The following is a 22648-nucleotide window of genomic DNA, read 5'->3' as shown; positions in this document are numbered from 1 at the left end:
CTATGAATGGTGCTTGCACATGAGTGGTGCTGTGATCCTGGGGAACAATGCTGCACACTCACTTTCCCAGGGTAGCTCTGATTGTTCTCCATGACCTCATGGAGACATCGTGTGGGGGCAGGTTGTGGTTGTGCTTGAAGATGTGTCTCCTGTGCCTGAGGCACAGGAGAACCAGGAGCTCTGTCTCATGAGCATTGTAATTTGGTTCTCTTCTCAAAGACATGTCTGTGGCCACTGAGGAACAATCCTCCATGTGAAGAGGTGCACGTGGAGGTGCAGAAGTGCATGTGGAGGAAACGTCCTGCCATTGCCCTAGATGTTTTCAGGATGCGGGGGAGCAGTATCGCCGTTGCACATTTTGCCTAGGGTATTTTCGATTAGTGGAAATGTTTATCTCTGAACATCTAGGAAATTTTCGGGACGCCTTCTTTCAAAACTTTTTTTGGGGGGTATTTTTGAATATTTATTTTTGTTACATTTGTACCCCGCGCTTTCCCACTCATGGCAGGCTCAATGCGGCAGGCAATGGAGGGTTAAGTGACTTGCCCAGAGTCACAAGGAGCTGCCTGTGCCGGGAATCGAACTCAGTTCCTCAGTTCCCCAGGACCAAAGTCCACCACCCTAACCACTAGGCCACTCCATTATGGACTTCAGCTGTTAAATGTTTTCTAATAAACGTTTATTTCGCCATATGGACATCAGAAAACGCTCCTCCACATCTGTTTAAATGAAAAAATACAGAAGAAATCTGGTGTAGCTAGATATTGTTCAATTCAAATATGTCTTTCAGCTATTAATTTGCACCAGTCTGCTGGATCTTCAAAGTTCTGGTGCGATTTTGAAACGTGATCCCTAAGCCTTGCAGGATAGAAAATGCCATATTGTGCTCCAATGTTCTTCAACAGTGGTCTAAAAGCAAGCAGCTGCTTAAGCTTCTGTGCTGCGGCAATGATAAATCTGGACGAACGAGTAACTTAGCTCCCTGCCAGCGCAGATCAGGCTTGCTCCATGCCTTAGTCAATATTCCCAAACTTTGTGTGTACTAGAGCACCTTGAAAATGAATGGCCGCAATCCACAGTCAATTTACTGTGAGCACATAGTGATCCTGTGTGCTCTTTCAACTTCAAACATTTGAAAAAAAAATGAAGATCCGATAATTTCAATAGCATGGTTTCAATAAATTCAGTGGGTTTTAACACCCTCTGCACCCTCAAGCAGGCCCAGAAAACACACATTATTTTGACTGCAATGGTTGTTGGCATCTTCCAACTCACGTTGAATCTGAGTAATCAGTTTGCACAGGGCCGTGCCAAGGGTCTGTGGCGCCCCCCTTCAGAAGATCAGTTGGCGCCCCCAGCGCCCCCCTGCAGACGAACAGTTGGCGCGCACGCACCCCCTCCCCCCCCCCCGTGAAAATGATCGCTGCCCTCCCATCCACGCTCCTCTCTCCCCTGCCCTCCCGCTCCCATGTCCCAACTGCCAGCCCTCTTCTCCCCCCCCCAAGATCCCTTTTAAATTTACCTCCGTCCGGCAGCGAAGGCTCAGCGTCAGTGAAGGAGGCGGCGCTCCCGACGTCTCTACTAGTCTTCCCTTCGCTCAATGTCCCGCCTTCTTCTGACATCATTTCCTTGACGTCAGAAGAAGGCGGAACACTGAGTGAAGGGAAGACTAGTAGACACGTCGGGAGCTCCACCTCCTTCACTGACGCTGCGCCTTTGCTGCCGGACGAAGGTAAATTTAAAAGGGATCTTGTTGGGGGGGGGGGGAGAAGAGGGCGGGCAGTTGGGACATGGGAGCGGGAGGGCGAGGTAAGCATGGTGAGGCGGGGTGCCCCCCAGAGGACGGCGCCCTCCTGCCATGCTTACCTCGCTTACCGTGTTGGCAGTCTTTCTGCACTTTCTGGAGTTCTTCAACTTGCAACACTCTCCCCTCCACGTGGGCCAGATTATCTCTGCAAACTGATGCTCACCACTTCAACTTGATGGCCAGACATATTTGTGGCGTTTTCTTGCATCATTAGTTTAATTAAAGCATGGTAAGAATACTAAAAGGAAATTTTAAGACAATTCAGGAACATAAGACCTGTGAAGTCAAAATGATGAAATATTTTGACACCCACCAGACAGGACTTAACAAAGACCTGGGCTTTCTATCCCACTATAAACCATAAAATTATACTGCTTTGTCACTCTCTTACCAGTCATCCATCTCTCCTTTTCTCTCACCCACCCAGCTCTCCCTGTTTCTCACCTAACTCACCCCACCCTCTTTCTGTGAGACTGTCAATGCTTTAGTTTTATATATTCTGCTATTTGTCAACATTTGCTTATTTCCAATCTGAAGAAGGGTTACCATCAAAAGCTAATCAAAAACTATATTGTTAGGAAGATCACGTGATGCCTTAGAGGAGGAAGCCAGCACGTTGCTTTCTCTCTCGGGCCCCCTCCTGGTTTCACGCTCCACCCAAACAGAAACGTGAACGGAGATCCGGAAAAACGCAATTGAATATAAGTAGAAGTTGCATGGATCCTTTTGTTACTCGGACAGAGGCAGGCAAGGCGAGTAAAACCGGGAAAAAAGATCAAGTATGGACACGCAGCCACACAGATTCCAAGATGGCGCGGAGCCCAGGCCCGGAGCAACAACAATTATTCAGTGATCCCCAGCTACAGCACATAGCAGCCGCAGTACAAGGAGCGACAGAACAACAATTCACGCAATTAAAAGAACACATGACATCCATAGAACGAGCAATTGAAGAGATGAAACGTCGCACGAGCGAACTAGAATCGAGAGTGGCGGGGACAGAGGACCGCAAATCGACGATGGAGACAACCATACGCGAATTGCGAAGCACTGTAGAAGAACAAGGCAAGTTACTCGATGATCTGGAGAACCGATCCCGTCGATCGAATATACGAATAGTGGGATTTCCCGAAACAGTACCAGACCAGACACTGAGCACAGTGCTGGAGAGATGGCTCAGTGCAGAACTCGCTCTCACAGACAGCGTTGGAAAAGTCTGCTTGGAGCGAGCACATTGGCTAGGCCGCAGACAGGAGGGCAATATGTGGCCTAGAATAATCATCGCAAAGGTGCACAATTTCCTTCATAAAGCAGAAATAATGAGGGGTGCGCGACAAAAAAGAGACAGCCTCAGCTATGAAGGAACACCTATAAAGATATTCCAAGATTACTCACTGGCATTGCAGCAGCATCGACGGGAATTCAACCAAGTGTGTAATGCGCTGTCTGTTAAGAAGGAAAAGTTTATGATGTTATACCCCGCAACCTTAAAAATCTCATACAGGAGTAAATGGCACGCTTTTACATCAGCAGAAGAAGCAGCCACATTTCAGAAGGCAATGAACATAAAACAGGAGACATAGAAGACTGACCAACGAGGACTTAAGAATTGGAGTTAATGGAAAGAAGGAATGGAGTGTGCCAAAAGCGGGCGAGGATTTTAAAAGAAACGAATGAGAAAGGCAACAGTTATTTTCACACAGTACAGAGTGGCACTCTGACAGATATGGAAAAACCAAGCTCTCCACAGGAGATTTAAGCCTGGGAAGGAATTAACGTTCGGGACTACAAAGGACATAGAAGTTGGTAAATGTTGAAATGTTTGCTGTTTGTATGTGGTTGAAAGCAATAATAAATAGTCAACACAGGGGACAAATAATAAGTAACAGGAATGGACGGGTGGGGGGAGACCGGGGGGGGGGGGCACATATCACGTAGATCACCATTTCCTCTATAGAGAGAGGAGATACAAAAAGGGCAGAGGGGGAAGAAGAGGACAAAACCCAGGAAGAGCAAAGGGTGCGAGGGTGGGAAACACAAGGGGGGAGGGCAGAATAAAGGGCAAAGGGCAGAAGGTAGGAAAAGTGTGGAATGGGAGGGGTATAGTAAAGGCTTTGAGTCAAGTTCATCCAGATCAGTACAGGAATCTAATTATTTTGCACAGACAGAACATAGTCCATTGTACAACATTGACTAATGGTACAGAGATGACAGATGTAAAAAAGAGGGAGAGGCGAAGCTGGGCGCCTAACCCTCACAAAACTATAGTATTGCAGATAGGACAGAAATCGGAAAAAGATGGCGGCTAGGTCTGTTCGCTTGCTCACGTGGAATGTGGGAGGTATAACATCTCCTGTCAAACGCTCCAAGGTGTTAACAGCATTGCACAGGAAGCGGGCAGACATAGCGTGCCTACAAGAGACGCGATTGTCGCAAGAAGAGCATGTTAAACTACAGAGAAATTGGGTGGGACAGGTGCATGCTTCCCCCGCAGATGGTCGTAAAGGGGGGGTAGTAATATTAATACGGAAAGGGCTTGCGACAAAATCGGAAATGCTATTATCAGACCCACAGGGGAGGTATGTCTTGATTCATCTCTGGTTGCAAGGCAGGGAAATCCTGCTGCTGACACTATATGGGCCCAACAGTGGGGGTAGGAAATTTTACAACAACTTGGTGCAAACCTGTAGAGCGTATAAATCACTAAAGTTAATGATAATGGGCGACTTTAATTTGGTAGCTCAGCCAGAAGTAGATTGTTCAGCGCCAAACCTAGCACATAGAGGAGGTCCCCAGGCCCGAGTATTACCAACATTCATAAGGAGTCTAGATTTAGTAGACGCCTGGCGGGCCCTACACCCGGGACAAAAAGATTATACACATTTGTCAAGGGCGTACGGGACACACTCGAGGCTTGACTATATTTTAACAGCGTGAGTGATGTTACCAGAAGTAATATCAGTAACTATAGGAGTAGCGGACATATCGGACCATGCAATGGTGTGGCTCGACCTGGAGGCACCCAGTTACTACCAACAACAGGAGAGAGGGTGGAGGTTTCCGGCCTACCTATATAAAAACCAGGATTTCACAAAATATCTTAGGAACAAATGGGAGGAATACGCACAATTTAATGACCAACATAGGGAAGATCCAACCCTATTTTGGGCCACGGCTAAGGTGGTCCTAAGAGGAGAAGTAATTGCATATGTTCAGGCAAGAAAGAAGAAAATATCAGGGGCAATAATAGACCTAGAAAATAAGCTCTCCCAATCAAAGAAAAAGTATACAGCGACACCGACAGGGCAGAACAGAGAGAACCTGCATTCATTACAGGTGTCTCTCAATTCATTGCTGCATGAAAGGGCCACAAGAGAGATCCTCTATTCCAAATACAAATTTCAGAGATATGGCAACAAAATGGGTTCTATGTTAGCCGGAATGGTAAGGACTTGGGGAGGAAGGGGGTCGATAACAGCCATAAAAGACAAGCAGGGGCAAATACAGCATAAAGGTGAGAAGATTGCAGATATGTTCGTTCGGCACTTCTCAGAGCTATACGCAGCCCCAGGCAGAGGAGATAGGGAAGGCTTACATAGGTATTTACAACAGGCTGGCCTCCCATTCCTCACAGACCAGGAACAGCAGCAGTTAAATGCGCCTATAAAAGGGAAAGAGGTCCAGGAGGGAGTGAAGGCCCTGAAATTGCACTCTGCCCCGGGCCCAGATGGCCTGTCAGGAGAATTTTATAAAATACTTAGTGACAAACTAATAGGCCCTATGACATCCTATTATGATCAGGCAGTCAGGCGAGGACAATTCGCAAGGCATGCAAATGAAGCACTTATTGTAATTCTTAAAAAGCCAGGAAAAGAAGAACATTTAGTGGATTCATATAGACCAATATCGTTGATAAACGTAGATTTAAAGTTACTGGCCAAAATCATGGCAAATCGCCTTTCTCAGATATTACCACGACTTATCAGTAAAGAGCAAGTAGGCTTTGTTAAAGACAGGCAGATAGTAGGAAATGTTCACAGACTGTTACTGGGAATGGCGTCAAGTCAGCACCAGGGACAGGAGACATGGGCCATCAGCACAGACGCTGAAAAGGCCTTTGATAAGCTTCGGTGGGACTATTTGTTTGAGGTGTTACAGGCTATGGGATTTGGGGGTTGGTATGTAGAGGCACTCCAGCTGCTATATACAGATCCAAAGGCAGCCCTATTAATAAATGGGATCAGGACACCATTGTTTCAAATAGGCAGCGGGACCCGGCAGGGCTGCCCCGTCCCCGCTGTTGTTCATATTATCGTTAGAGCCACTGCTGAGACATATAGAGGGGGCAGGGGGCATACAGGGAGTAGAGGCTGGAGGGGTCACAATAAAAACCTTGGCCTTTGCCGATGACCTGTTATTTTTATTGCAAAATCCGCAAAGATCAATGCCAAGACTATTCGAGGAAATAGAACGATACGGGCGGCATTCAGGATTCACATTAAACTTGCAAAAGACAAAGGCTTTAATAGTGCAAGGGAAATCGGTGGGGACAGGAAAGGAAAATATCACTATACTGCAAAAAGACGAACCCCTTAGATATTTGGGGGTGTCTATCTCACAGGACTTGAACAAACTGTATGCCTTGAATATAACCAGGTTAATGAATGAAACAATGGACAGATTAAAGACGTGGACTGGATATCCACTATCATTGATGGGACGCATAGCCATATACAACATGCTAATTATCCCTAGATGGCTATATGTGTTTCAGGTCCTTCGCTATACCTGAAAAACAAAGATGAAAAAATATTAAATAGACAACTCCAAAAGTTTCTGTGGAAGGGGAAAAACCCAAGGGCCCCTCTGAGAATCCTACAAGCACCAGTGGAGCATGGGAGATTGGGCTTGCTCAGTATTCGACATATGACAGTAGCCAGTGGCATGAGGCACATAGCAGACTGGTATAGAGAAACACAAGATTTCACGGCAACTCCTGTGGAACTGAAACTCACTGGGAAAGTGCATTTTAGCAGTCTACTGCATGGGACAGGAGGGCCTTCCCCACAGGTGCTAGTGACAACGTCCATAATGCCTACAGCAAAAAAAGTGTGGAAATGGGTGTGCAAGCTCCACAATTTCTCAGCAAGGGCCACTCCATATCTCTCCATTTGCGGAAATCCGGCGTTCCCCCCAGGAGACATGTATTCTGCCTTCCAAAAATGGCAGAAAAAAGGAATCGAGTATCTATATCAGATCTTAACAGAGGAAGGCCGTTTACAGACATTTCAAGAATTGCAGCGTTCCTGTTCCATACCAAGTTCAGACCTTTTTCACTATCAGCAACTGAAGCATTATGTGACTAGCTTGAAGTGGCAAAACTTAACAGAAGATGTGCAAGAGGAAATAGCAACAGCATACTCGCTGGCAGCTCAGAATAAGATACCATTATCAGCCCATCATAGACACATTAGAGATACGGCAGCAGAATTGCACTTTGCGCAGCTAGCAAAGGCGTGGTCAATTGACTTAGGCATCAGTTTGCCTACAGAAATATTCCAGAAGCACATCAAAACAATAAGGACCACGACAAACTTCACATGGAGTTGGGAAGTCCAGTACAAAACAGCATTGAGAATGCATATACCACGCAGACGGGCCTTCCACATGGGACTGTCCCTGGCAGGAGAATGCCCAAAATGTAATATGGTGGGTGCAACACTGGGACATATGTTCTGGCTTTGCCCACAAATAAATAAATTTTGGAAAGCACTACTACAAAGAATCTCGCAGATGTGGGGAGTGCAGTGGAAGCCAGATTGCAAATTACTCTTTGACCACTTCAGGATAGCTGAACCGGCGCCAAAGAGATATAAAGACTTTGCAAAAAAGTCCACTGTAGTAGCAAAGAAAGTCATCTTGGAGGAATGGTTATCTAGGAAACCTCCTACCATAATTCAATGGAGAGCACAGATGATACAATTAATGAGAATGGAGGGAGTGGAGAACCCTAAGATGGACACAAAAAGCGGACAAAGTTTCCTACATAGATGGACAGCCTTCTGGCAGACCCTAACGCCAGCAGCTAGAGGTCATTTATTGAACATTTAAGGCAATAAGCAAAAGACAGAATGGACTAAAGAGTACTGTATTGGATATAAATAAAATAAAGAAACTGTGCTCAGGAAGCAAAGCCAAAAGGGGTGGGTGGGTGGGTGGGGGGGAATAGGATTGTAGACACCCGCAGAGAAACATAAACTAGAGAGAGCAATCAGGAATAAGGCTTCTACATATAATAGTAAGATGAGCAAATATTGCACAAGCTCACATGGTATAGGATGTATAAGTTGTTGACTCGGCGGTGTAGTCTGCTGATAGAGGAGGGAGGGGGGAGGGCAGGGTTAAAGATTAAGGGGTTAAAAGTTGAAGTTCAATGTTCTGATTTTGAATAATGTCTTCTCTATAATCACTAAATGTAACGTTTTCATTCAATGTCAATAAAAATGATTTAAACATAAACTATATTGTTAGTCCAATAAAAAAAGTATCATCTTATTTTCTTTTCTATGGTTTGATTTATTTCCATTTATTATCTTTCTATGGAAAAAGCTCTTCGAAAACAGGGCTCAACATAGCTATTATAAATTATAAAATATAAACAGCAGAAACAAAAAGAAAGGTATGTTACCTAGTTCAATGTCTCTTATTCCCATGTAAGACTCAAGAAGGTCATCCACTTTTTTAATTGCTTTCTCTTCAAATTCGGAGGGCTGAATTTCAATAAATCATGATTATTCATTTGAACTGTATAAATTCTCTCATTTCCATCAATATCAAGAAACAAATAGAAAAGAATTCCAAAAACAAAGAGCATCAATTGAACAATATCACTTTTAAAAGTTGCTTATGAACAAATTACAACTTGATTGTAAAACAAATTATCTCTGTTTTATGTTTGCAAACATTAAAACGGACTCTTATTTAATGCTTCTTGAATGTATGCTGATTGTTGGTTCTGAGAAACACAAATCAAACTTTTTTTCTATTTTTTCTTTTTTGCTTTTATAAAGGAAAGCCCTGATCATGTCATGAAAACATTCTAACTTTCCTTTTCTATATGTCTGCCTGTCCTGGCACTCATACTATCATTCACACCATTGTACAGGGGGACCAGAACACCACTTTGGTTGGAGAGGCTGAACAAATTATTCTCCTGTCTTGCCCTCAAGCTCAGTTGCTAATGCTGTATTAGGCAAAATATTGGTAGGGCCATGGTATACATAAGGATTGCCTGCCACCATTCATGTGATGGATCATCTTTCAGGGCAATACAACATTTGACAAAATAAATTCTAGAAAACTAAAAATTCTATTATATGAGCCCTCCAGAACTTTCCAATCAATTATACCAATATGTTGCTTGGCACAAACTGGTGACATAACTTCAAAACGCACATAATGATAGTTACATTGATGCCTGTTTATTAAAAGTGTAGCAAGTTTGAGTACTTATCGCACATTAGGTGCAAAACTTACCCCTTAATTCTATAAAAGTCGCCAAAAATTGCACGACAAATTTGGGGTGAGTGCCCAATTTGCACACACAATTGAATGAGCTAATTAGCACCAATAATTAGCTTTATAACAAGCAATTGTTGGCACTAATTAGATTTAATTGGCATTTATGAGCCTAAAGTTTATGCACGATCTGAAAAAGGGGCACACAAATGAGAGGGTCAAGGCGTAACAGGGGTGTTCCTAAAATTAACATGCATTGTTATAGAATATTGGGGATACACACCTACATTTGCACTACGTTTCAGTTGGTGCAAAAGGCCGTGCCTAAAGTTGGGCGCAATTCCTGGGCATAAGCACTATTCTATAAACCTCACCTATTTATTTTTGCACCATATATAGAATCTAGCCCTTAATGTGCAGTAAGTGCAAAGCCCATTTGGCAAATGTTGAGGGCATAGCCAGCATCCGTCCTGCATTTACCACACATAGGGCAGGCACCTATCGCAGGGTATAAACATCATCAGCTAATACAGTGATAAGTGCATTCATTCTATCTGCCAATGCAGCTACTTTGGCCCCCATGTGTTAAAAAACCCTATACCCCATCATGTCCCCACCCCTCCTAACCTGCATAAGCATCACCTCCCCCCCTTGAGAAGTATCACCCAATCCTCCCCCCCCCCCCCCCCCCCAATTTAACGGGTGTTTCTCTTGTTGCAGGGCAGGAGAGCCCCACATACTCCTGACCACTTTAGTGGCCCAGGTTCAAAATGGCAGCTTTTATTTATTTGGATTTTGTTCCCTTTCTTTGTAGTAGTATCGCAAGGTGTGTTACATTCAGGTACATTAGGATTGCCCTGTCCCTGGTTAGCTCACAATCTAATTATGCACCTGAGGCAATAGAGGTTTAAGTGGCTTGCCCAAGAAGACAAGGAGCACGCCCCATCTCCACCTATAGCCTGCCTAGTTAGTGCAGGAATTTTAGCACGCTGGCTATTTTTAATGTGTGGTAGCTGTTACCACAGGCCCGTGCCAACAGCACATACTAAATCCCAAGCTGTTTAGTGCTCTTTAATAAACATGCCTCATAGTCTACTGTAATTATCTAGAAAGGAAGTGCCAAAATGTTCAGTTTAAACACCTCGATGGCCATGAGTTGGTCACAGATCAAAAAACATTAAAGAAACATACCATTTGTTCCACAGTGGCAGGACCTTTTGATCGCAAACGTAGAGTTTCTTTTCCAGAATAAATTTTGCCATCTGCTAATTTCCCACCTTTTGATCGTGGCTCAATATTTTCTACAAAGAAATGTACAATAAATGTATTATTAATTTATTTATAAACATTTATATACATTCTCCTTAGTATCAAAAAATGCAAATCAAGATGAGGTACAATCATAAAATATTAAAAACCCCAGTTAACATTATATCAAGGAAACTGCAGCATTTTCACTGTTTTCCCACACCACAAGCCCCCTAAGGTCATCAGGCAATTTATTCCACTTCAACACAACACTTATCCTAAATGTCTTCTTTCTCCATACCATCATATATTATTATTTTGATTTTCCCCAAAGAATAAGACTACAGATGATTATGGAGGACAATCCATGATAACACTGCAAAAGAAATGGATCCTCAGGAGCTTAGCCAAGATTGGATAACAGAGCCGGTAGTGGGAGGCGGGGCTGGTGGTTGGGAGGTGGGGATAGTGCTGGGCAGACTTATACGGTCTGTGCCAGAGCCGATGGTGGGAGGCGGGGATAGTGCTGGGCAGACTTGTACGGTCTGTGCCCTGAAAAAGACAGGTACAAATCAAGGTAAGGTATACACAAAAAAGTGGCACATTTCTTGGGCAGACTGGATGGACCGTGCAGGTCTTTTTCTGCTGTCATCTACTATGTTACTATGTAAGTTGTTTTGACCAGTATAGCTGTACAAATCTTTTTGATTTTGAGCTACTTTGAGGCTTTTTCTTCCTTTTTTTTTTTTTACTATAAGTTTGCCATAGCAGAGTTTGATTTCCATACCAGCTGGGGGGTGTGGCATGCTCCAGAGGTATTGTTTGCAGCCTGGGGGTAGGATGAATCAGGCTTATTGCTAAAGGGTAATCCCTAGTGGCTGCATTCCATCACTGCAATGTCTAGGTCAAGGGTAAAGTGTGTTAGTAGGGGATGGAGAGAATAAAGGAGAAAAACAAATCTTGGGTAGTTCAGAAGGAAGGCTCATTCTGCCAGACCCCAGCCCCTAGTTTTGACTGAACTAAAGGTGCAGTAAACTGCTGGTTCAAAGAAAACCACCCCTTTGTCTTTTGGTCTTATTGCTAAGTCTCCTTTTTATATTTAATATAATTTACAGAACATATTAATATTTTGTATCTATTTTTTATGAATCCACTCCATATTTTAAAATTCATGTTTGGAATGGCGAAAGTAAGGAGGTTTTTATAATTATTATAGTTCCAGAGTGCCCTTACCTCTACTGAATGATTATACATTAAGATAGAATAATAACTAGATACAAAGTGAGCAAATAAAGTAACCCCCTACAGTTTTTGCAGTTTTCTCAGCAGCCACTTTGAATTTAAGCACAAAATGTTACCTAATTTAGTCATCATACTTACATATTGTTATTAATCAACGTGTCAGAATTCTGCAGTCAAGCCAACAAATATTCTGCACAGTGCTGAACTTCCAGTTCTTGAGCTGATACTCAGCCACTAACGCCTTTGCTCCAAAACCTTGTTCATGTGGTGTCTGGATTCTCATTTTATTTTACTTATTTATTTATTTATAACAAGATTTCTAAACTGCATCATCAATAATTCTAAGTGATATACAAAAATAAATTTACAATTAAAAAAAACAAACACACACAACCTAAAATAAGCACAACAAAAACAATACAAACTTTTAAATCTTAATTTTAATCATAAGCCTGGGTAAACAAGTAACTCTCAATTTTGAGTAATTCTACTGGGAGATTATTCCAAAGGCGTGCATCCTCCACATAGAAGATTTTTGATCTAATGTCTTCTAATGAGATCTGTTTGTAAGAGAGAACATTTAGCACCTTTTTATCTGCAGACCAACACCTTGCCCACGGTTGCCATTCTGATCTGAAATGGTTTTAAAGAAATTATCTGTAAATTATCATATTATCAAATACAAATTATTGTTTACAAAAGTCTCTGTCACTGTGATGTCATTAACAGTAAGCTGGTACCCTGTTTTTGTTTGTTTGTTTTTTCAAATAATAGTAGTTTTACAGTGCAAACATTTTTGAATGCATAAAACTCACCAGGTGGTCATGCTAAAAAATCTAACTTCTCTGTGTTTAAAGAATCTCATTCCATTTGGCACATAAATGTACACAGTAACAACACATAAAGCTGCAACATTTCACACTGAAATTGCAAGCAGTTGCTGAGAAAAACAGCAAAAAAAAAACTCTAGGGGGTTACTTTTTTTTGCCTTACCCTATATATGATAGGAATAAAATGCTGTAAAGTGTTATTTTTATATAGCCTTGTATTATCAAACATATAAAGGGCAAGTGACCGACTCACCTGCAAATGCGCAGTAGAGTCAGAACGCTGAGAGTGTAGAAGTCCAAGCCCCGCAGTACAGTCCAATAGGGAGAAGGGCTTGGACATGGGCGTGGAAATCGGAGGAAGAGGGAGCAGGGAGGGAAGGAGGGGGCGGAACTGAGGGAAACAGACGCTGGGGGGAGAGCAGGGTTGGTGGACCGCGGGAGGCCATAGGAAAACAAAAAACTAGCCCGTAGTAATTTAATATAGGAGAAAAGGAATGACTAATACAGGAATAAAATAATACAAATCACTGATACCAATATATAGTAATAATACTGAGAATTAACAGAGTAAGAAAAAACAATGCTGGAGACAAAGCATACTGGTCCCTTCAAAATTGACACATGCAGGAGGTAAGGTATCTGTATAATCAGGGTGGGATCATGGTAATCTTAAGGGAAGGTGAGGGACATTATGGGGCCATTTTACCAAGCTGTGGGAAAAAGGGCCCAGTGCTGGTGGTGGGAGCCATTTTTCCTGCTCACCAGGGCCCTTTTTACCTCAGCGTCACATTGGCCACCCTCCAATCTTCAGGTACTATGGACGATTTTAACGACAGGTTACATATTACTAACAGCAGATCAGCAATTTCATGCTTGAGTTCTTTGAGTACCCTTGAATGTATGCCATCCGGTCCAGATGATTTACTATTCTTTGTCAATTTGGCTCAGTACATCTTCCAAGTTTATTGATATTTCTTTCAGTTCCTCCACATCACCCTTGAAAACTGCCTCCACTGCATGCAAATCTCTCTCAAGAATATTCATTGTGGATATCCTGAAAGCCTGACTGGCTGGGGTGCCTCCAGGACCAGGTTTGGGAATCATTGCACTGTTTGAAGGAGTTAGAGACAGAGTACAGAAGGAACACACATATTGGCTGAAACCCCTTGGGGCAGTGAATAAGACCCTGAAGTAAGGTGTTCCACAGGCTGAAATTCCTTCGGTAGTGAATAGACCTTAAAGCAATGCGTCAACCAGAAAGGTAAAGAAAGGCTGGGAGAGAAAAGCCTTGAAAAAAGTAAAAGGATTATTAAAGCCATGGATGTGGGGGCTGGGAAATGAAAGCCTTTGGGAAAGGTTAAAGGATTATTGTACCCTTGAAGTGCAGGCTGGGAAAAGAAAGCTTTTGGAAAAGTGTAAAGGATTAGTGCAGCCTGGAAAGAGAGTCTACAAGAAGGTTTAGGCCGGGAAGAAAAGCTGTAGTTTGGGGAATAGAGATGCTAATAAAAAGGGCTGGGCAGAAGTATAACCTAGGCATGGATTATGTGCAGCTAGGTTTATTTACATGGTGAAAGATTATAGCAATGTTAAGAATTAAGAGGCCCTTTTAATAAGCCGTGTAGGCGCCTATGCGCGCCCAATGTGTGCCAATTTGGAACTACCACCCAGATACCCATATGGCCCGGGTGGTCATTTCATTTTTTACGCACGCTGGAAAATTTCTGGTGCACGGCACTAACCAGGCAGTAATCGGCAGTGTACGCATGCTGATGATTACCGCCTGGTTAATGCGCAAGATTGCTAAGTCAGTGGGTGGTGGTAAGGTCTCAGGCCCAAAATGGACGCGCGCCAATTTTTATTTTGACACATGTCCATTTTTGGCCCCCCCAAAAAAGGTCTTTTTTTGTAGGTGCACTGAAAAATGGACCTGCACACATCCAATACATGCATCTACACCAGCGCAGGCCATTTTTCAGTGCACCTTAGTAAAAGGACCCCTAAAAGCACTATCCTCTGGATTCTATATAGCGCGATTTGTTGTGCACGCAAATACAGTCATATTCTCGATTTGCGAATGCAATGTAATTAGTTAAAAAAAGCCAAACAGCGATGATAATTGCCATTGATCAATTATTGACACTAATTGGCATTAACTAGAGTTTACGCGTAGAACTAAGCATATTCTATAACATGATGCACATAAATTCTAAGTAACACAGTTGAAAAGGGGGCATGGCCATGGGCATCTTATGAGTGGGGTTTGTGGGCATTTCTGAAATCTATGCGAATGGTTCATTTAGGCATTGGCATTTACACCAAGTTTTTCTTAGTATAATTACCTGCGACTAAATTTAGTCGTGCGGACGAGCACTTGGCGTATTCTATAAACTGTGTGGAAATTTAGACTTATTCTATAAAGTATGCCTAAATGTCCATGGCTGTACTATGAACAGCCATAAAACCAACTGTTATAGACTGGGAACTAAAAGACAAAAAGGGACAAATTTACATATATAGTTTTCCCTGAAAGAAATTTGAAAAAAGTTATGGATCAAGATAAAATTTCCAAGCACTTACAGTATGTGTATGCCGACAGCTTGGTACACAAAAGTTTCTTACACACCAAGCAGAGTAGCCTAGTGATTAAAGCAGTGGCCTGATAATCAGAGAATCTAGGATACTCCTTAACCCTTCATTGCCTCAGGTTTTAACTTAGGGGTCGATGTAACAAGTGGTATGTTACAACTGTGCACTCAGTTTCAGCATACAGGGGTCCTTTTACTAAAGTGCGCTGAAAAATGACCTGCGCTAGTGTAGGCATACATTTTGGGCTTGCGCAGATCCATTTTTCATCGAGCCTGTAAAAAAGGACTTTAAATTTTTGCCGAAAATGGATGTGCAGCAAAATCAAAATTGGTGCACGCCCAGTTTGGGTCTGAGACCTTACCGCTAAGCCTATTCTATAAAGTATTCTTTAAAGTAAGGTAGACACATACTTTCCTTCACAGAATAGGTTCCTTACAAATACTCTTTTCTTCCTGAAGATTTTGAACAACAGTTTCCCCATTTTCTTGCTCCTCATGCTGACCTCCACTTTTGTCCTCCAATCCATCATAGTCAGTCAATGACTCAACTGTCTGGGGACGCTCATATGGGTGGGACTAATTTGGGATGGGATAGGGCAAGTTAAAATCCTTATGGTGGGGGGGGGGGGCAGCTCTTACATCAACAGTAGATGTACAGTAGGGACATTTTTGAACACAACAAGGAAGGATTCCTTTAATGTCTCTCTCTGGTGCAGAGCCAGCAGCTGCCACCCCTAATTATCTCCCTTACTGATAATATGCATACTGAACACTCCAGGGAATTATGTGCCAAAAAAAAAAAATCTAAATAAATAAATAAATAATGTACACCAAAATAATACAGCACAACAACACAGTGGGAGAAGCAAGGACAGCACACCACGGTGGAGGAAGCAACATATTAAACAGAACAGTATTTGCAATATTCTGATATATATATATGCAGGTACTTTAACACTTGGCTAGCAATCAGTTCTAGCTCCCCAGTCTAGCGTCTTCCTGTTGACCATGTGAATTCCAGCAACCATAAACTGATTTGCCTAGTAAGTAACTAAACAGCCACCAGGCTTCAGATCTGCCAACCTTTAGTTTATTGTTATTTTATTTATTTGTTACATTTGTATCCCACATTTTCCCACCTTTTTGCAGGTTCAATGTGGCTTACTTAGAGGGGCATAATCGAACAGGGCCGGCCATCTAGTTGGCCGGGCCCATAAAGCGGCATACCCAACCGCATTATTGAAACAAGATAGCCGGCCATCTTTCTTTTCGATAATACAGTCGGGGCCGGCCAAATCTCAACATTTGGGCCGTCGTTAGAGATGGCTGCCATCGGTTTCCGGCCATCTCAAACCCGGCCAAATCCAATGCATTTGGTCATGGGAGGAGCCAGCATTTGTAGTGCACTGTTCCCCCTCACATGCCAGGACATCAACCGGGCATCCTAGGGGGCACTGCAGTGGACTTCAGAAAAAGCTCCCAGGTACACTGCTCCCTTACCTTGTGTGCTGAGCCCCTCAACCCCCCCCCCCCAAAACCCAATATCCACAACTGATCACCACTGCCATAGCCCTTATGGGTGAAGGGGGGCACCTAGATGTGGGTACAGGGGGTTGTGGTGGGTTTTGGAGGGCTCCCATTTACCACCACAAGTGTAACAGGGAGGGGGGGGGTGGGCCTGGGTCCACCTGCCTGAACTTCACTGCACCCACTAAAAACTGCTCCAGGGACCTGCATAGTGCTGTCAGGGAGCTGGGTATGACATTTGAAGCTGGCATAGAGGCTGGCACAAAAAATGTTTAAAAAAATCTTTTTTTGGGTGGGAGGAGGTTGGTGACCACTGGGGGAGTAAGGGGATGTAATCCCAGATTCCCTCCGGTGGTCATCTGGTCAATTGGGGCTTTTTTTTGAGGCTTGGTCCTAAAAATAAATGGATCAAGTGAAGCCGGCCAAGTGCTCGTCAGAGCCGGCCTTCTTTTTTCCATTACTGACCGAAGCCGGCCATCTCGTAACCACGCCCCCATCCCGCCTTCAGTACCCTGCTGACACGCTCCCTTTAACTTTGGCCGGCTCTGCGATGGAAAGCAGTTGAAGCCAGCCAAAATCGGCTTTCGATTGTACCAATTTGGCCGGGTTTAGGAGATGGCCGGCCATCTCCCGATTTTTGTCGGAAGATGGCCGGCCATCTCCTTCGAAAATAAGCAAGATAGTACCATAATCGGCGTTAGCCGATTCCAGTCTGAACAAATACAAGGTATGAACGAAAACAAGGTGATATTGTGGTAGAATGAGGTACATGTATGGTAGGTACAATTGGGGGGAACAGAGGGAGAGGAAGGGTTAGGAAAATATCCATTAAGGTCTTTGGTTACATTGTGTTCATAGGCGGTCAGTGGCCCAACTGTTTGGGGAGGCTAAAGGGGGCGGAGCTTAAATCCATAATTGTCTGATAACACACAGAAAAAATAAATAAATAAAAATAAAAGTCACAATTAATACCTTTTATTAAATTTAGATATTAGATATGTATCATATGTCAAAGTGGTTGCTCAAAGCATATACTAACCACAATCGCTCAACTGCAAAACACTATGCACAACTTTGTGCAAAAACACACTCAGAACCTTACTGTACCATAAATATTACACTGGGCAGAACCTAATACACCAATATACCACCCATACAGAAAATGCAGACCTTCAACAATCTCATGTACAGCCACAAAACATCCTAATTCATGTTTAATGTGGGATAAAATGCCATAAGTAAATAAACATAAACATTTAATGTTGAGCATCTGATTGTCAAAGTGGACATATTCCAAACACTATAATGAAAATAAAATGATCTTTTCTACCTTTGTTGTCTGGTGACTTTGCTTTTCTGATCATGCTGGCCCAGTATCTGATTCTGCTGCTATCTGTCCTCTTAACTCCATTTCCATGGCTTCCTTTCCTTACTTTCTGCCTTTCTTCTTCATTTCTTGTCCTTGCTCGCCTGCCCCCCCTCCAGCCATCCATACCCACCCATTGATTCTCTCCTTTCCCCTGCCCCCCCTCCAGCCATCCACACCCACTCACCCATTGATTCTCTCCTCTCCTCTCTGTTCCCGGGCAGATTTTCCAACAGGAGCTGCTCATCCAATCAGAGAGCTCTATTTGAATGCAGATTAACATACAGACACTCTAATGGGAATTTTTAGTCAAAAACACTAGCTAAACCCTTCGTTTTTGGATCAAAGTTCACATTTTTGATCAGAGCCATGCCCTAACATTAAGGCTGTAAACATTTCCAACAATTTTTACCCATAAATATGCAAATGAGAACCTCCCAAAAATGGACTAATTTGCATATGGCTTGAGCAAATTTGAGTACATAGCATACCGATCCTACTTCCTAGCACCTAAATTCTGCAATTAGATTTAATGCAAATACTTTTAAAACTTATTTTTAGCACTTTTAAAATTTCAGGGGTCAGTGCAAGTCTCTTTGGTGTGAACTGCTCATGTGCAGGAATTCATGATCCTAGTTAAATATCTCCCTGGCAACCCAGGACACCTCCAGCCAATCCCCCTGCTCTGCTCTCCCAGCAGTAAGATAATCAAATTACAACTGGTTATACACAAGGCTAGAGACGGCTTTCACTGCAGCTGCCGCTATTTAAACCCCCCAGAGCAGCAGGACTTGCAGGAGAACTACTACTAATACTAGTTAGCATTTCTATAGAAACAGCTGATCCATCCTGCTGTGGCTGGGGAGGCAGAGCCTCCCCAAGCCTCTTATACCGGGCGCCTATGATTGTGTTGTAGATATCCAGGTATTTTTATGTTGGGTCGGTGGGGTATGCTTTTCTGAACAGGTCTGTTTTTGGTGCTTTCCGGAAATTTAGGTGGTCGAGCGTAGTTTTTACTGCTTTTGGCAGTGCATTCCATATTTGTGCGCTTAAGTAGGAAAAGCTGGATGCATAGGTGGATTTGTATTTGAGTCCTTTGCTGCTTGAGAGTGGAGGTTTAGGTATGATCGTGCAGATGTTGTGGTGTTTCTGGTTGGCAGGTTGATGAGGTCTGTCATGTATCCCGGTGCCTCACCGTAAATAATTTTGTGAACAGTTGTGCAGATTTTGAAAGCAATATGTTCTTTGATTGGTGGCCAATGCAGTTTTTCTCGGAGTGGTGTGGTGCTGTCAAAACGCGTTTTTCCAAATATAAGCCTAGCTGCTGTGTTTTGGGCGGTCTGAAGTTTCATTAGTGCGTGCTAAATCCAATAGCACACCTTAGTAAAAGGACCCTAAGTATGGTATATTGTCCTAACCAGAAGAAGGTAGTTTAGGCCTTTCAAAGCTAACTGAAAAATGTATTTACTTAGTCCAACAGAAAACCATCACCTTATTACCCATTTTGCACTGTTTGTATTATACTAGTTTTTAAATTAAAAATAAAATTATTTTTCTACCTATGTGGTAGAATATTTTCCCAGCAGTGATTCAGCCAGGCTCTCTCTGGCCAACCCCAGGGGCCTTTCCTCTGCAGCAACATCCCATTGCCACATGGTAGGGACACTCAGACGAAAGGCCCTTGGGGTTTGCCAAAGAAAGCACAGCTGAATTGCTTCCGGGAAGATGATCAAGTTTGGGTAAGACCATTGAGTGGGTGGGAAGTAGGCAGCCAGACAGGCAGGAAAGAATGCTGGACCTGTGAAGTGGGGAGGGAATGGAGGGTGAGGAAAGTGAAAGATCAGACCAGTCTGAGCAACAGCAGGCAGGTGGGTGAGCTGTCGGACTCATGCAGGCCAGAATGAATGATGTTGGACCTAGGTGGGGGGCAGGGGGCTGCCTACTACAGAATGCAGAAGGAGGAAAGAAAGAGGGGAGAACCTGGGCAAGGGTGGGTGTATGCTGCCAAATGAAGGTGAAAAGAAGGAAAGAGGAGAAAACCTGGACATGGGGAGGGAGAGAGCATAGGGACAGGGATGTAGATGGGGAAAAGATAAGGATATAGAGGAGTAATGCTGGATGCAAGGAAAGCAAAAAGAGAGGGACGAGATGGTGCACATGGATGAAGGGGAAAGGAACAGAAGAAAGGGATGAGATGTGCATATGGATAGAGGGGAAGGGGAAACAGGGAGGAGATGGTGCACATGGATGGAGGAGTAAGAAAAGAGAGGGAGAAGATGGTGCACATGGATGCACCGGGGGAGAGAGAGAGTGTGTGTGTGAGGAGATAGTGCACATGGATAGAGGGGTAGGGAAGAGAGGGGGAGGAGATGGTACACACAGATGAAGGGAAGGAAAATGAAAGAGATGGAGACTGTGCACATGAACGGATGAGAAGGGAAGTGAAGGGAAGAGAGGAAGATGGTGCACATGGATGGAAGGGGAAGGAAAGAGAGGAAGGAGATGCTGTTCGTGGATAAATGGGAAGGGAAGACATGAAAAGGTAGATAGATTTGAGATGGAGGCAGAAAAATGGAAGAAAGCTGAATATGAAAAATCAGTGCCAAAGATGGATAAAGGCAGAAAGTGAAGGAGAAGAGAAAAGTAACAGCAAATAGATAAGGAGGCCCTGGAAACAAAAGACAGAAGTGCAACCAGAGGTTGTGAACTTGATGATCAGAAAAATCAAATCACCAGACAACTAACATAGGAAAAATGATTTTATTTTCAATTTAGTGACTGAAATATGTCAGTTTTGAGAATTTACAACTGTTGTCTTTATATTTTGTACTGGTCAGCAAGAAATGCATTTCTTTCTCTTTCTCTAGTGTTGTACTGCACGTAGAGACTTGGATCTTAGGGTTTTGTTTGTGTACATTAGTACTTTTAGTTTGTGGTCCTGTATTTGAAGAGGTTTTATCTGTTTTCTGCATGTGTGACTAAGGTCAGATGTTCTGGTAGGGATGCAAGTCGATTAGTATTGGTTGATGTTGTAGCTCTCCTTCAGCTCTTTTGGACCCAAATGGCCCCAACTTAAAAATTAGAGAAGACCGCTGTTATAGGGCCATATCCACTAAGCATTTTCCCCCAGAGATAAAGAATGGGGAAAAAAACAAAACAAAACATCAGGCTTATCTCTCTATATAAAATGGACCTCCAACGTTCTATGAAGCCTCCACAAGTCCCAACGTTCTAAATGCATGGTGGTGAAATCCAGAATTCGCCCATGAATGTTTGCCCCACCCCCGCGTCTAATGTCATGACATTGAGGGCGGAGCAATGGCACTCAACCAATCACATCACTCCACCCACGACGTCATCACATTTGACGCGAAGGCGGGGCATCTACAACACTCCCTGCCTACGAATCACTTCACAGAGCCCCCCCCAGCGCAACAGCAAAGCCCCTCCCCCGGCGCATCAACCAAGCTCCTCCCCGCGGCGCAACACCCAAGCCCCTACCCGCCCACCCTCGGGCACATCAAACCCCTCGCCACCCGCAGCCACCAATACTAACGCTGACCGGCCGCTGCTGCATCTCCTGTTGAGCAGCAGTGGCCTGTACAAAAAGGCAAAAACAAAATAAAATTATAAAACCTGAAACACAGCTCCGTAGACAGCCAGCTGGCATTCGCTGTTGTCTCTGTAGCCGCTCCTCCTCTCCCCTGCACGTCACTGCCCCTGCAGGAAAACCCCAGAGGAGTGCAGCGATGTCACAGGGGAGAGGAGGAGCAGCTGCAGAGACAACAGCCAAAGCCAGCTGGCTGTCTACGGAGCGTTTCAGGTTTCTGGCACTACGTCACCAATTAGCCACGCCCCTTAGCAACCGCTTCACCAAGAGCTCATGTGGAACTGCAGGTAATCTGTCTTATCCAGTTTGCCTCAAAACGAAACAACGAATGTGAACGAATTGCTGTGTTGTTACGCTGTCTACAAATGATTGAACTCGGCTTCGGGGGCGGGGCCTGCAACACAGACATATGGAGAGCAAGGGAAGGAGAGGGTCATGGAAATCACTTCACCACACACACTCTCTGTATCTCTCAGACACACAAACACACATGCTCCATCAGACACACTCTTCAAATCTCTCTATCTCACTCTCACACACACACAATATCGTGAAAACCTTGCTAGCTCCCGTTTCATTGCCTACCGAAACGGGCCTTCTATACTAGTATTTTATAATTATCAGTGTGTCCATATTCAATGCCATTTCCCTCTTGTTGAATTTCTTGCTGCACTATGATTTATATTATACCAGCTATTTCTGTACTTTATTTGCAAAGCTGACCAAGTATCAGTCCTATTCTACAAACCTGAAGAATGATTATAGTTCACATTGCAATCTGTTGGCTCCATCTAGAGGCAAAATAGTTGCAAAGGCAATTGGTTTTGAAATGACATTTCTAAATAATTTAATTATGGTTGAGGAAAACATGATTTAAAAAAATAGGAGTTATGTAATTTAACTGGTAACTTAAAA

The 22648-nt window shown here is 43.5% G+C and overlaps 1 protein-coding gene across 2 annotated transcripts in view; it reads right to left on the bottom strand.

Moving 5' to 3' along the window:
• GIPC2 (GIPC PDZ domain containing family member 2) overlaps window positions 1-22648 on the bottom strand; it is a 71691-nt gene that overhangs the window by 2231 nt on the left and 46812 nt on the right. For both annotated transcript variants that reach the window (XM_030206689.1, XM_030206690.1), the window contains exons 4-5: window positions 10517-10626; window positions 8496-8577 (exon numbers count right to left, since the gene is read on the bottom strand). In XM_030206689.1, coding sequence (XP_030062549.1) covers window positions 8496-8577; window positions 10517-10626 — 192 coding nt within the window. The remainder of the gene's footprint in view (window positions 1-8495; window positions 8578-10516; window positions 10627-22648) is intronic.

Source organism: Microcaecilia unicolor, chromosome 6 (assembly GCF_901765095.1).
Source record: "Microcaecilia unicolor chromosome 6, aMicUni1.1, whole genome shotgun sequence".
NCBI lineage: Eukaryota > Metazoa > Chordata > Amphibia > Gymnophiona > Siphonopidae > Microcaecilia > Microcaecilia unicolor.
Note: the sequence above shows the minus strand (reverse complement) of the source record. Positions and strands in the feature narration are given on the sequence as shown.